The 14,017-nt window shown below is 26.4% G+C and overlaps 1 protein-coding gene across 1 annotated transcript; it reads left to right on the top strand.

The window, feature by feature from the left end:
• Positions 1 to 196: 196 nt before the first annotated feature.
• LOC129965659 (NADH-quinone oxidoreductase subunit I-like) lies at positions 197 to 7,464 on the top strand. Its single transcript, XM_056079747.1, has 6 exons — positions 197 to 298; positions 985 to 1,044; positions 2,471 to 2,560; positions 3,686 to 3,858; positions 5,621 to 5,749; positions 7,241 to 7,464. Exons 1-6 carry the CDS (start codon positions 256 to 258, stop codon positions 7,370 to 7,372), a joined length of 627 nt encoding a protein of 208 aa, XP_055935722.1. The 5' UTR covers positions 197 to 255; the 3' UTR covers positions 7,373 to 7,464.
• Positions 7,465 to 14,017: the final 6,553 nt, after the last annotated feature.

The following is a 14,017-nucleotide window of genomic DNA, read 5'->3' as shown; positions in this document are numbered from 1 at the left end:
TTTTGACAATGCACTTTGAACATATTTTATTATTCCAATGATTTCTAAAAATATAAATTTCAGATAATTATAGGTTTGTATTAGAAGTATGCATTATTACATTTAGAGGGAATTCCAATTGTGAATTTGCAATTATTTCCGGTTAGCTTGCACACAAAATTTTAATTTTCATCGTGTTTCTCGATTACGATACTTTTCTCCTAGAATCGTCTGCTTCGGTTTGTCGACAAACAAAACAAAACACGGCGAAGTGAGATGGCTTTCGTTGCTAAAACTTTTAAAAAAAGCGGTTTCGATGGTATAATATTTAATATTTTTGTTACATTTAAGCTTTAGTTTAACGCATTTTCTTTTTATTGACTATTGTTCACATTTAATACTTTTGAATCATTGTGTTTATGAATTTAAACCAAATTAATCTTTGTGACCTCTAAATTTTTAAAGAATTAATTTTAAAATTTTTAATCTAATATTGTGATTCTTCGTAAAGCATATGATATTTTAATACATATTTTGTGGAAAATCGAATTATAAATTTTCAGAATTTTTTCAAGATCACTGAAATATATCAAATGCAAATATAAAAGTTTGCTTCCTTTAAATTGTAATTGAATCGCTGTATTAACCATATTTTAATTTATATAACTGATCATTTGATAGTTTATTTAGCAGATATATTTGTGATGAAGAATTTTCTGGTTCATTTTAATGGCATTTATAATTTGATTTGGTACGAAGGACTAACTATTTGTTAAGTGGATTTACTAAGTTTATGTTTATTGAATCAAATTTATTAAAGAATCTTTAGATATACCATATAAAAATTACTACATGTTAGAAAAATTGTTTTGGTTTTATATTTATATAAATTCAGAATATATTTGTATAATTTTGACTACTATAATATGCTATTAAAATTCTTTTAAAATATGAAAAAAAAAAAGCAAAATATTTCTAGATATATTTGTCTTATTTATTTTTCAGTTTATCGCATGCTTCAGCATGGGAGATTTTTCAGTAATTCACCTGCATTACTCCAATATAGTAAGTAATCATGTTCTTAAAAAACGATTTTTAAACACTAAATTAATTTTTTCATGAAAATAATTCATATATATTATATGTTCTTGTAAATATTAATGATATTTTAAATTTTTTCCTTGTCCCTAAAAATAATTTTAAAACCAAATTAAAGATTAAACTTTTATGTGGAAATAGTTTATCTGTATCATAAATTCATGTAATAATAATTGTTTTATTATATATGAAAAATTAGATTCATTTGTACTGTAGAGTAATATTTGAAAGGTGTTTCCAATCATTGATGGTTTAGATATTAGTTTTTATATTCTTAAAGTACCTTTGTTTAAAACATTAAAGATGTATTTAAAATCATTAGATAATGTTTAAATTGGATACAGTCATAACAGCCATAAAATTATTTGAGCGTCCATTTAGTGTAACGGCAAACTGAAATTGTAAAAATAGTATGCCCGAAGTGCTATCACAGCTATTTTGTACTTACAATGTAATTTCCTTTTAGTTTTGCTTACCAAATAACTTTTTAGGTTTCCTAATATTATTTGTATATTTGTTTGGTATCCGAAAGTTTAAATTATGTTTATTAGATTTTGAGAGGTCTATATTAAAAAAAAAAAAAATCATTTCGAAGGTTCAAACAAATTGAATTTATCACATGTATGTATTTCATTTTTAATAGCTATAATAAAATATAAGATTTAAAAAAAAACTGAGCATATATTAGTTATTCCCATGCCATATAATAAATATAAATTAAATTATGTATTTGACTCATCAATGCTTCTTTTTTTTCTTTCTTTAAAAGATGTATGAAATTTTAAATATTTATAAAAACAAAGAAAATTATTTTCTAATTCATTTTCACCAAAGATATTAATGTATCATGCAACTTACTTATCTAGGAACTATGACTTAATTATAACTTTCTAGTTATGATAAACATAGAAATTATTTAGTTAGTATTTTATGCCTACAAATCAGTTTTAAAAAGTATAATCTTAAATAAAGTTTGTTTATTCTAAATTTTTATTATTAAAACTAATTCAAGTAATCATTATAAAGTGAAACAACTTTTAATATTACAAGTAAATGACTCAAATTTTAATGTATCCTTGGAAGAAAGTGATGCGATATTGAATTTATATTATTGTATGCTTAAATACATTTATAAATAGATCTTATAATCTTTTGTTTAGGTTCTGCTGTATATTATTGAATTTATTTATTGAATTGCTGTATTTTTATTAATCAAATAAAAATTTTAAAGTATGTAACTGCTATAATTTTTATGAGAGTTAGAAAACTATTGAAACTGTTCATATATATATTTTTTAGATTGGTCTTAAAATTTCATTTGAAGAAGTTAAAAATGAAATTTACTTTTGGTGACTAAATAATGCAGTTTTAAGAGTGTGATATTTTTCCATAGAAATTGTATCCAATAAAGAACCTGAAATGGACATGAAAAGTTTAGTTGATAGTACTGCTCACCACTTCTTCTTGACAGAATTGATTAGAGGTAAAATTGGTTGATGGATTGAATTTTTTAAAAACTAATGAATCAATAATAATTTTGTTAGATGACAAAAATAAGGATAACATTGGAAAAATATAATGTTTTTTAATATGATAATGGTTTCCATAACTTATAATCTGCAACTTCTTAACTGCCTTTTTTTTTTAATATTATGAAAAACTTTATAAGGTTAATATTAAATAAAAAATATGCAGTTTTAAATTGAAACATCTTAGAATCTCAGTTGTATTAAAAATGAGAATCAAAGGTGTTCAATCAATTCTTAAAAAGAAATATTCGTTAGTTGCTTCACTATAAATAGAATTATAGAAAAACATTCTAGCATAAATTAAACACATTTATATATAGTTAAGTATGCTTTCTTTATATTTTGTTAGAGTATATATGTTTCTGAGTGTAATTTATAAATATTGATGGTTTCTACAAATTTTATATTTAATCATTACCATAAATTAGCTGTTGCTGTTCATTCCTTAACTAGCACTTGTCAAGTCTGCTTATTGGCCCTGGGTCTGTATCTTAAGGCCACATTAGTGATTTGAATTTTCTGATAAAGGTGGCCATATTCTATAATCAGTATTGTGATATTGCCTTTACTTTACATTGTTGATAATCTTTTGCTGCATATGATCCAAATTTTATTAAATAACCCATCAATTCTTTTTCTATGAAATATTGTTACTAATCATTCCCTGTAAGCAAATTACTCCTTTGAGCTCTTTTACATACATATAGTCATATACTAGCACACAAATATTAAGATAAACTATCTATATTCATTTTATGAATTGAATTTCTGATAAGAATCTTGGAAACAGGCAATTTAAACCATTCTTGCTGTTTCATCCCATTCATATTTTTGAATTTCAAATATTATTTGTTAAACAATTATTTTGACATTCAGAATGTATGCAATAATGTATATATAAATAATTGTATATAGAATAAAAATATATACTATATATTTTCATTATTGTATACTTTAAAATATTCATCTTTTTATTAAGTATACAATATATAAAGAAATTATATTGATTACTAATCAGTTTCATTTACAATATTGTTACTAATAAGTATCTCTTGAATTTATCATTCTGTTTCATCTAGGTTTGGGTCTTACTCTGGCTCACATCTTCAAAGAGCCAGCTACTATCAATTACCCATTTGAGAAAGGCCCACTGAGTCCTCGATTTCGAGGGGAACACGCTCTTCGTAGATATCCATCTGGAGAGGAAAGATGTATTGCATGCAAATTGTGTGAAGCTATTTGTCCGGCTCAGGTGCTGTGCAATTAAAATTTGTATTTGTATTCTATAACTCTTTAGTTAACATTATTTATTTGTAAATTTATTCTCTTAAATAAAATTATCTTCTATATTCTATGCCTTTGGAGTAAATGTTATTTGCTAAATACAAGCAGGGAAATATTATAAAAATAAATGCTAGTATTGGATTTTTTCAGTTATGTTTTTATCTATTTATGCTTGATGTTTTTATGCTTTTTGATAACATTTGATAAAATTTGGAATTAGAATGTGATTTATAAATAAGAAAAGCAAATCTCTCCTCATTTTAAAACTTTATAAATCTATTGTTCAGCATTGATGTAATTATTCAGTACACCTTACTTTTCTCTCTTTTGGTTCTATTTTTGTTTGGAGAAGAATGTGATAGCATTTTTAGAAGCCAGCCCTTTTTAATAATTGAATTATTCAACTTCTCTTTCATAGAACAAAGTTTGCATCTTTTTCATAAAGTGTTATTAGTAATGCTTATATAATTATGGCTAGCAATTTTAACATTTTCAATAATTAATAAAAACTGACATTTATATAAATGCATTTTAATTTGAAAATTTTTATATGTATTGCAGCACAAAAAATATTAAAAAGTATGTATTTTTTGAGATGCTATATTTTTTTATTTAATTACGCAGGCCAGAATCTATTTTATTTTATTATTTTTCTCTGCTGTATCTTTTATAAAAATCATGGCAGATATGAAAGCAGAGGTAAAGTCAAAAGCTTTGTAGTTGCTAATCGTTTTTTAATTTAAAATTCAATGTAAGCTAATATGAAAATAAAATTGAATAGATTTAAAATATTTAACAGTTTAAAAATCTATTAGAACTTTTTAGAAATAAAATATCTGAGCTTTGAAAATAGAGGGTTATAGTTTCAAAATCTAATTTCACTAAAGTACTGCATTATGTATTGTCATGATGTCTGTTAAATCTGGCTTTGAATACATCACCATATGCATGACATGGAAAATTTGAAACAGTATGCTAGCATGGATGTTGTCATCATTTGATCACTGTTAAAAATTAGGAAGTCAAATGTTTTTATGTAAAATTATGAACACATTTTGCTTTAAAATGAGATATCAATCTGTTAGCATATTAGTTATGGAACTGCAATGTTTGTTTGTATATTTCTATTTAAAATTATGAGAATATTTTGAATTAAAAGTTGAATATTAATTAGTTAATGCTGAGCATTGCATTTAATATAACTTCACTTTTAAGGCTAAACTAAACAGATCCATTTTTTTAAAGCCTTATTTAGCAAGTCAAAATGTATTTTTAAACTCCTAATAATTCTCACTTAGTATCTATTTTCTATTAGCTGGATTATGAAATAATAGGAAATATTTGTCATTTTGAATTTTTTCCACTTGGATTTATATTTGTGACAATGCTAAGAATTGGCATCTTTACTTTTTCATATTTTATTTTAAAAACCTTTCATTGCATAAAAAGTTTATTTTAAAAAAATAATATCTATAATTTGTAAGTTCTAATTTTTAAAATATTGAAATTTATGCTCTAAATTAATTTGGGCATTAAGGGATTAAATAACTGAATTACATTTTCTAACTATTTACTGCCATTTTTCTAAATGTTATTTAAATAAAAGAATTTCAGTTGTTTCATTACCTGTTTAAAAATAATGGAATCTCTTTATTTTTTGTAATAATTTTTGAAAAATGCCCATTTTTTTTAATAAATAAATTTATCAATGTATTTCTTTTCTATGATAGGCAATTACAATAGAAGCAGAGGAGAGAGAAGATGGCAGTCGTCGAACAACCCGTTATGATATTGATATGACTAAATGTATTTATTGTGGATTTTGCCAGGAAGCTTGTCCTGTTGATGCTATTGTTGAAGTAAATACAGTTTAAACTATTCTTTTCCTTCGAGCTTATATTTACATGATTTAAATGATTATATTGCAATTCAAATATATAAACTTAAATTCCTGTATTTCTCAAAAAACTGATTCTTTTTATGATGAATATTCTACTTAATAAGTATTCTTTAGATTACTTGTATAATGTTCATTTACAGAATGTTATAATTTTTTTAGCTTTTAATAACATTTTTATTCATTAATTTTAATTGATGTTTGTGATATATTTTAGGTGTAATTTTCATTAAATGGCCTAACTAATTTATTTTAATTTAAATATATTTAACACTAGTAATCTTGGTGGCCAGCTGATTCACAGGGAATATTAGTTATATTTAATTATTGTTAAATTATTTAGATATATTTTCATGTATATGATATTGCCAAATTGTCGGGCCTTAAAATCTTTTACTTTAATTGTCCTGCTATGTTCTGTTCATTGAATATATGAACCAATCCTATAACATCATAAATGTCTGGTTCATCCATTCTCTAACTTAAAAATATTATAATTTTCCTTTTTACTTCTTCATGTAAGTAGTGCAGAGAAAGTATAGTAATTATTTAATTATATGAGTTTACAGATTTCATACTGTATGTAATTTAATGTAATATTTAAAGGTTGGTACAGTTTCTTAAATTGCTATATTTGATGAAAAAAAAATGGTTTAAAACTGTTTACAAGGTAAACCTAGAGCTACAAATGTATGTATTAGGTGCAAATTAAGAAATGATTTTTTACAAAATATCTATTTTATTTTTATATAAAAAGTGAAACATTTTTTCTAAATTTTAGAGTATTTTATTGTACAAAAATTTAAGTATATCTTACCACTGTCCTTTTCATTGTTTTAGTTACTGGCTTTATGCTATAACAACATTAAATACATTATTTTTGTGCGTATTATCACTGTTATATAAAAAGATCATATTTTAAAATGAATAAAGAAAATTTAATCTTCCTTTTAAAAAAACTTTATCTTTCTAAAGGCTCAATTCCCTTTTTGACATTTTGAGTGAATTATGAGGCCTTGATATTTAGTTAAATTAATTTTCATAGTAGTAGATGTTTTTTTGGGTTGCATTCTAGTCTTGATTACTTTAATCTTATGTAAAACTTTCTATTTATATTTCCTCTTAGTTACTGCTTCTTTTAGAAGGTTCAATTTTTAAAAAAACCAAACCTTTATATTTTTGAAATGAATATTAGTGTTAAAATTCACTATCTTTTAAAACAGTTTAATATTATTTTTCTAAGAAATGTAGAGCACTTATATAATTCAAAATTTTCGAAAAATTTCTATTTTTTTTTTCTTTCTTTCCTTTCATGTTGCAAAGTTAGTCAATCCAAACAGATACTTTTCTTTTGGAATTTTTAATAAAGCATTTAACACAATTATGACATCATGAGTTATTTCTACTTTTTACCATTGGAAATTTATAATATTATATATATGTTTATTTTTAGGGCCCAAATTTTGAATATTCTACAGAAACACATGAAGAATTGTTGTATAATAAAGAGAAATTGCTATTGAATGGAGACAAGTGGGAACCAGAGATAGCCGCTAATATCGAAGCTGATTATTTATATCGTTAAAAATAGTTTTCTGATGCAAAATTTTCATTTAAATAGCAAATGTTAAAAGAAGTAATGAAACTATGTAAATAAATTATTTCTTATTCACAAAATTTTATCAGTTATTTTATTATTGATATTACCATTATGTTTGTAAGCAAATTTTTATTTAATTGATCTAATCTTATGATTCATATGTCACTTTCTTTTATATATATAATTAAAGTCTCATTTAAACACTGAAAATCGTTCCAAAATTTTTTTTTAAAAAATTCTCATATATTTTTGGAACTAGTTTGGCCAAATTTTAATCATATTTCTTATTGATTGAATTAAGACTTATTTAAAACAACTTAGTGGTGTGATTTCTTATTCATTTCTGGCTGTCTACAATGGCTGTTTGTTTGTTGTACACACAATAAAAACGTTGTTCTTCTGCCAGTATCTAGTGGAATTTTAGTGAGAATATACTATCTAAGGTGCTCCTCTCTTCTAGCAATAGTAAAAAATTACAAAATCTATTGTAACAGTTCTGCAGGAAATGAGAAATCTTTACAGGTAATAAATTAAAGTTAATAGATGGTTTTTTTAATTACTATAAAAGTTTGATAAATTTAACAAAATTTTGTGGTCAAATGAGAGTCTTTTTTTGTCAATAAATATATAATAACAGAAACGCATAATGAAGTAAAGTTCGCAAATGAAGCAAACTTGCATTACCAATGCATTATAAAATTTCCCTTTAATTCATATTGAAATTCATGTTATTGTATATTTTCTTTTATGCAAAGTTAAAAGATTGTAATTGTCTGAAAATTTTTAATTCAAATGCTAGTTAGATCTTACTAATACCTTCTTTTGCATTTCTTGTATACAAAGTATAGAGGAAGTATTATAATCGTTAAAAAGACTGAATTCGAAATTTTAACATATTTCAACGTTTCAGAATTCCTGGAGTCCGAACAAATTCTTTTTGCATTATATCTGTTAAATTAGACATTCTGAAACTTGGTATATAGAATTATGACCAAATTTGCAGATTTCTGTCTGTGTCACTATTTGAATAGAAGATAACTCAATTACTACAAAACACAACAGCTATGTAAATAAAATTTGGTGCACAGATCTAGCACTTAAAATATAGATATTTATCAAGCTTTGAACCAATCGGTGAAATGGTTCAACATCTGTCAGTCTGTAATTTCGCATGCATGTAAATACAATAACTCATTAAGTACAATGATTTAAGTCAATAAAATTCAATATGTTATCTTATGATTAAACTACATCTATAGTTTAATGCCAAATTTTGGTACCAATTGCCAGCCAAATGTTTAAAATATATATTCTTGCAACAGATTTAATAAAAATGCTAAGTAAAAGTGAAAGCTTTATATTTCATGAAACTATCATTCACTAATGCTGTGCAAGATATTTGAGGTCTCTCAAGGTCATCAACTGAAGAGTATGCATTACTAATTTTTTGAATTAAAACATACAAACTCAATAATACGACTTATTAAGGTGATGAAAATTGATATTAACACAGTACTATATTTATGTTAAATTTTGGACTAAAATATCAAGGGAAAGAAGTAGATACTTTGTTATGAAGTTGTACAAGTAATCATTATACAGAGCCTGTTCAATAAATGTATGAACTGAGGAAATAAATATATTATACAATATTAATATATGCCTGTCTTTTGAATTTCCTGCTTAGAACAATGCATGCAACTCATCCTCATTTCTTATGTTTAAAACAACACTAAAAGTTTACTGAAATCAGAACCGATCTTAATTGGAAACAATTTTCCATAGTATCTTATTACTTTCACCTAGAATATAAAATAAATTTAATAAAAAACATTTTAAAAAGCACACTTATTAGTGAATTAAAAAATAGAATTCTTTTAAATTTTTAATTGTTTTTGACTTTTTAGTCACTAATTTTATTATATATATTTAGGAATCTTAAATCCCCCCTTAAAATTAATTACCAGATGGTACCACTCACTTGCAGTTCTGTAGTGATAATAAATGGCGTTTAGATTATAATATGAATTTTTTTCACCCTCTTGCATATATATATTTCTCTCTTATCGCATTTAACTTCAAAAGTCGGCATAATGGCTCTAATGTTTTATTTCTATGGTGCCACCTCAAATTGGTGCCTAGGTCAGGTGTACCCTCCCCCCTACTTGTTCTTCAGTGGTTACGCTAAATGTATAAAACGTATTTAAAATGATACACCATATAATATACATATCAATAATGCATTACAGTATGTAATACAGTATTGCAATTTTCTTTAATATAGCTCTGTATAATTTGAAGTATCGTTATGTCTTTGATACAAGGAGGTATTGATGGAACATTAGCGGAATAAACCGATATTATTTGCATGTTTTTGATATCAAATAGTATGAAGAGGAGAAAAAAAAATAATACCATATACCGGCCACCATCTATATTTACAAAATCGCTGATAACGAATGGGGGCCGAAAATTATGTTATGTCCTGAGCGTCAGTTACGCCTTTGATAGTCAAGTTAAAGAACTAAATTTGATGCACTAATATGATGCGTGCTACTATGAATGTTTTGACGCTACTGTGTATTCATTGCATATCTCTTATAACGAGAAAATGGTAAAAGATGTTTAAAAGAAGAAATATTTGATAAACTGTTCATATACTTTCATTTGGAAGCAGGAGTATTCACCCTTTAACTTTCTGATGTACTTAAACAATCTAGTATCTTTTTTGTTTTCTTTCTATCTTCTGTATGCACAGAACATATAGAGGGGGGGGGGGGTAGAATAATGCATTAAAGGGCAATGGTCGACAGCAATGAATTAGGATGGGGCAAGTGCTCAAAGTACCATTACCAAGGCATGTAAAACTGAGGAATCGGTTAACTACTCACAAAAAAACACACATTTTTTTAAAACATTTATTTCAAAGAAATTAAAATGTTTCCAATTAAGAGGGAATACTCGCAACCCTTTTTACAATTTGAAGGCCAATTCAAATAAGATTCTCCCTCTCCCCCCCCAAACACACACACACACACACACCTTTATGTTAAATAGATATAATAACCAAAATCCAATTTATAAAAGGAGAAACTTGTTAAAGCACTTAATTTTTTTTGTCTCACTGAGGAAGGTGTACTTGAAAACCCTTAAATCTTTTTAGGAAAGGGAAATTAATATATCGAATAACTTCATAAGTTACTTCATGTTTCTTCACATGGAGATAAATGTTGTAGCCTTCATGTTTATACTGATTGGCTATTATGGGCTTCTTCTGAAAGTGTCAAATAGTAAGGGATAAAGCGTTATTCTTATTATAGTGAATGCATGCAATCGAACTCACAAAAGGCAAACGTAGGAAATTACTGTCTCTAAGCATCGGAAATTTAATTTATGGAGTTATTATTTTTATTTTACTATACAATGTTTTACTTTTTTTTTTTATCACAAGCTGGAAAAGTATATTTCTGATGAAATAAAAAAAATATGTATATTGAAGTGTGAGAATATTCTTTTCGCATTAACATACTCTTCAAACTGGTGATTCGGGTGTGATATGAACATACAACCTTCTGATTTCTTTACTCTGCTTTTTGAAATTCGGGAGTTCAGTGAAACATAGGAGAATTTTCTAATTTGGAGTCAGATCAGAAGGTGGCTCTTATGTTTCACTGAGCTCCCGAATTTCAAAGAGCAGAGTAAAATACTTAAGGAAATAATTCTACTTGCTTGGTCAAGTGTAAAAGAAGTTCATTCCAAGTTATCTATATTTAATTTCTGTAGATAAAAGAATAATGCATATCATTTTTGTCATTATTATTGATATTTGCAGATTTTACTTTTTCGCATACTTAGTATAGAGAAAGTATAGTAACCGTAAAAAAATACGAACTTGAGATTTTGACGAATCTCTACGTTTTACACCTCCCTGAGTTCGAAATGTCCGTACGTCTGTCGGTGGCAAAGATAACTCAAAAACGATTTCAGCTGGAAGGTGAAAATTTGGGATACGGTCTTAAAACCAAATTTGCCGATTTCTATTAAATTTCGAGTAAAATCCGTTCAGAGGAAGTCCGTCTGTCCGTCTGTAAGAATATAATATAACACAACTACAAAACGAAGAAAGCTAGACAGATAAGATTTGGTGCATCAATTTAGTATCTATATGGTAGACACTTTTCAAATTTTGAGCCAAATCCAACAAGAAATTAACTCTCTGTCGGTTTGTACTTTCAGCAATATGTAAACGCGATGACTCAAAAATGTGATAACTTAAATACATCAAATTTCTTATGTGATTTTGTGATTATAATTTTGTGTCAAATTTTTGTTTCAATCGACTGGAGAAAAAAAACGCATCCGAAAAGCAAATTCGATTTTTGGATACTATTAACCACATGCTAATAACTCGCCAAGAATGACACGATAGATTCAGTAAAAATGTTAAATTCATGCCAAAAGTTAACATTTCGTAAGTATTGAACGTCAATGCCGTGCAAACCATTCTCTGGGTAATCTTTATTAGAGAGATACGAGAAAGTTTAGAGACAACTCTCTCGCTGGTTTTTCAGCAGTTCAGGGATTTGAATATATTGTGTCTTAATTTTCACAGTAAATTATTGAAGAGTGCATATTTGTTTTATGTTTTTCTAACGAATAGAATTTCTACATAATTTAACGAATTTCTTATTTTAGTAGTTATTGATTTGTTAAAGTAATAATGCATAATTTTCTGAGACATTTTAAAACAATTTCATATAAGGCTTTCAAAACGATTTAAAAATGATTTTGAAACATTTCTTTTTATGTCCTCGTGTTTTTTAGACAAAAGAGTCTCCGTTTGTAATGAGTATTGTATTGTTGCTGTTGGCGATAGGCGAGGATCGAACTCGCAACCTTTGGGTTCGTAGCCGAGTAACAAGACCACTAGACAAAAGAAATTTCTCATGTCTCGTAGCTGTTATCTGGCTTTAAAGCGTCACCACATTACTCCCCCTTCAGTGCGGCGGAGGTGAGACGAACGATTTTTTGTCCTGTTTTTGCTGTTATTAGTGGTGATATATTGGCTGTAGCGTCTTATCCATTATTTTTTTTTGGCTGATTATTTATCAGCTTTATTTATTTATTGGCTGATTATTTATCAGCTGCATTTTTTTTTTTATTGACTGACTATTTATCAGCTCCATTTTTTTTATTTATTGCTGGTAGAGGGCGCCACAACAGTTGTATAAAGGTTTGCGTAATTTGCGTCATCGGGTCACCAATGTTGCTGTTGGCGATAGGCGAGGATCGAACTCGCAACCTTTGGGTTCGTAGCCGAGTAACAAGACCACTAGACAAAAGAAATTTCTCATGTCTCGTAGCTGTTATCTGGCTTTAAAGCGTCACCACAGTATAGTCATTGTTATTACTAAATCTAAAAAACAAATGTGTGTGTCTGTTGTCTGTCTGTCCATTGGGTATTACAGGGCAGATTTTTTTAATTTTGAGCTGCTAGATTTGACCCAAATAAACTTTGATGGATGGAAATGTGTATCTGTATGTGATTTAACAGAAAATTTAATTAAAAAGTAAGCAATGTTTCAGGAGTATTTTGTGAATAATTTCAGAAACTAATATCGCACGAAAATAAATTTTAAAGCAGCTTTAAATTCTAAAAAATATATTTTTAGTGATAAAAATCTAGTTTTTATACAGTTTTATCATAATTTTAACAAATTATTTAATTTAAAAACAACTGATATGTACAAGTAGTTTTCATAATTCAATTTGAAATCAAATCTATTTAATCGTTTCATGAAATCTTTAAATCGTCTTTTTCTTGTTATAAACGATTATAATATTTTATTTTATTGAAAATCAAGTTTATTTTACTATATTATATTCTTTAGCTATGAAAAGATAATAACTGATTTCACAGCTTAATAATATTAGATTTTTCTTTCTCTTCTACTTTTTTTTTTTTTTTTACAGTTTAAAACATAAAGTAATTTCATTTTTAATTAAATTTGTCACATAATATTAAGTTAAGAGTACTTGCATTACTTAGGAGATTTCCGTAAATTATAAAGCTACAGACATTTGTAATTGTGTATTTCATAAGCAAATGGCAATTGTCCTTATTTTAAGTATAATGTATTTAGTAATTTATGTTTTTCATTTAGGCAACAAAACTAGACTAAGTATGAAATTTTTAATCATCTAATAAGTGCGTTTTAATAATTTTTAAAATTTTACATGTTTAATAGTTATATATATTAACTTTTTCAAAGATATTCTACAACTCATGAATGATATTGTGGTCGGATTAAAGACTAATTGAGCTCCAGGGACCCCAGATGATTTTTTTCTCTCTCATTTTATTATCGCAGAATAATCAGTAATCTCATAATTTTACAGATTCTATTTCAATTAGATATGGGAAATATCAACTACTTTTCTGGCATTTGATAACCGAATCGTAAACCTAGATAATATTCTTGATAATATTATTGAGCAAAGGCAATTTTTTTAGTCTTTATATAAAGGAGTCATGCAAACAGCATTTTATTACAGAAGGCTTAAAGAAAACATATCTTTATCAAGAGTGTGAAGGGAGAAAATAAATAAAGTAATGGCTCATCGAACCTG

The sequence above is a fragment of the Argiope bruennichi genome, chromosome 4 (genome assembly GCF_947563725.1).
Source record: "Argiope bruennichi chromosome 4, qqArgBrue1.1, whole genome shotgun sequence".
Classification (NCBI taxonomy): Eukaryota; Metazoa; Arthropoda; class Arachnida; order Araneae; family Araneidae; genus Argiope; species Argiope bruennichi.
The sequence above is the reverse complement of the archived record's forward strand: the minus strand, read 5'-3'. Positions and strand labels throughout refer to the sequence as shown.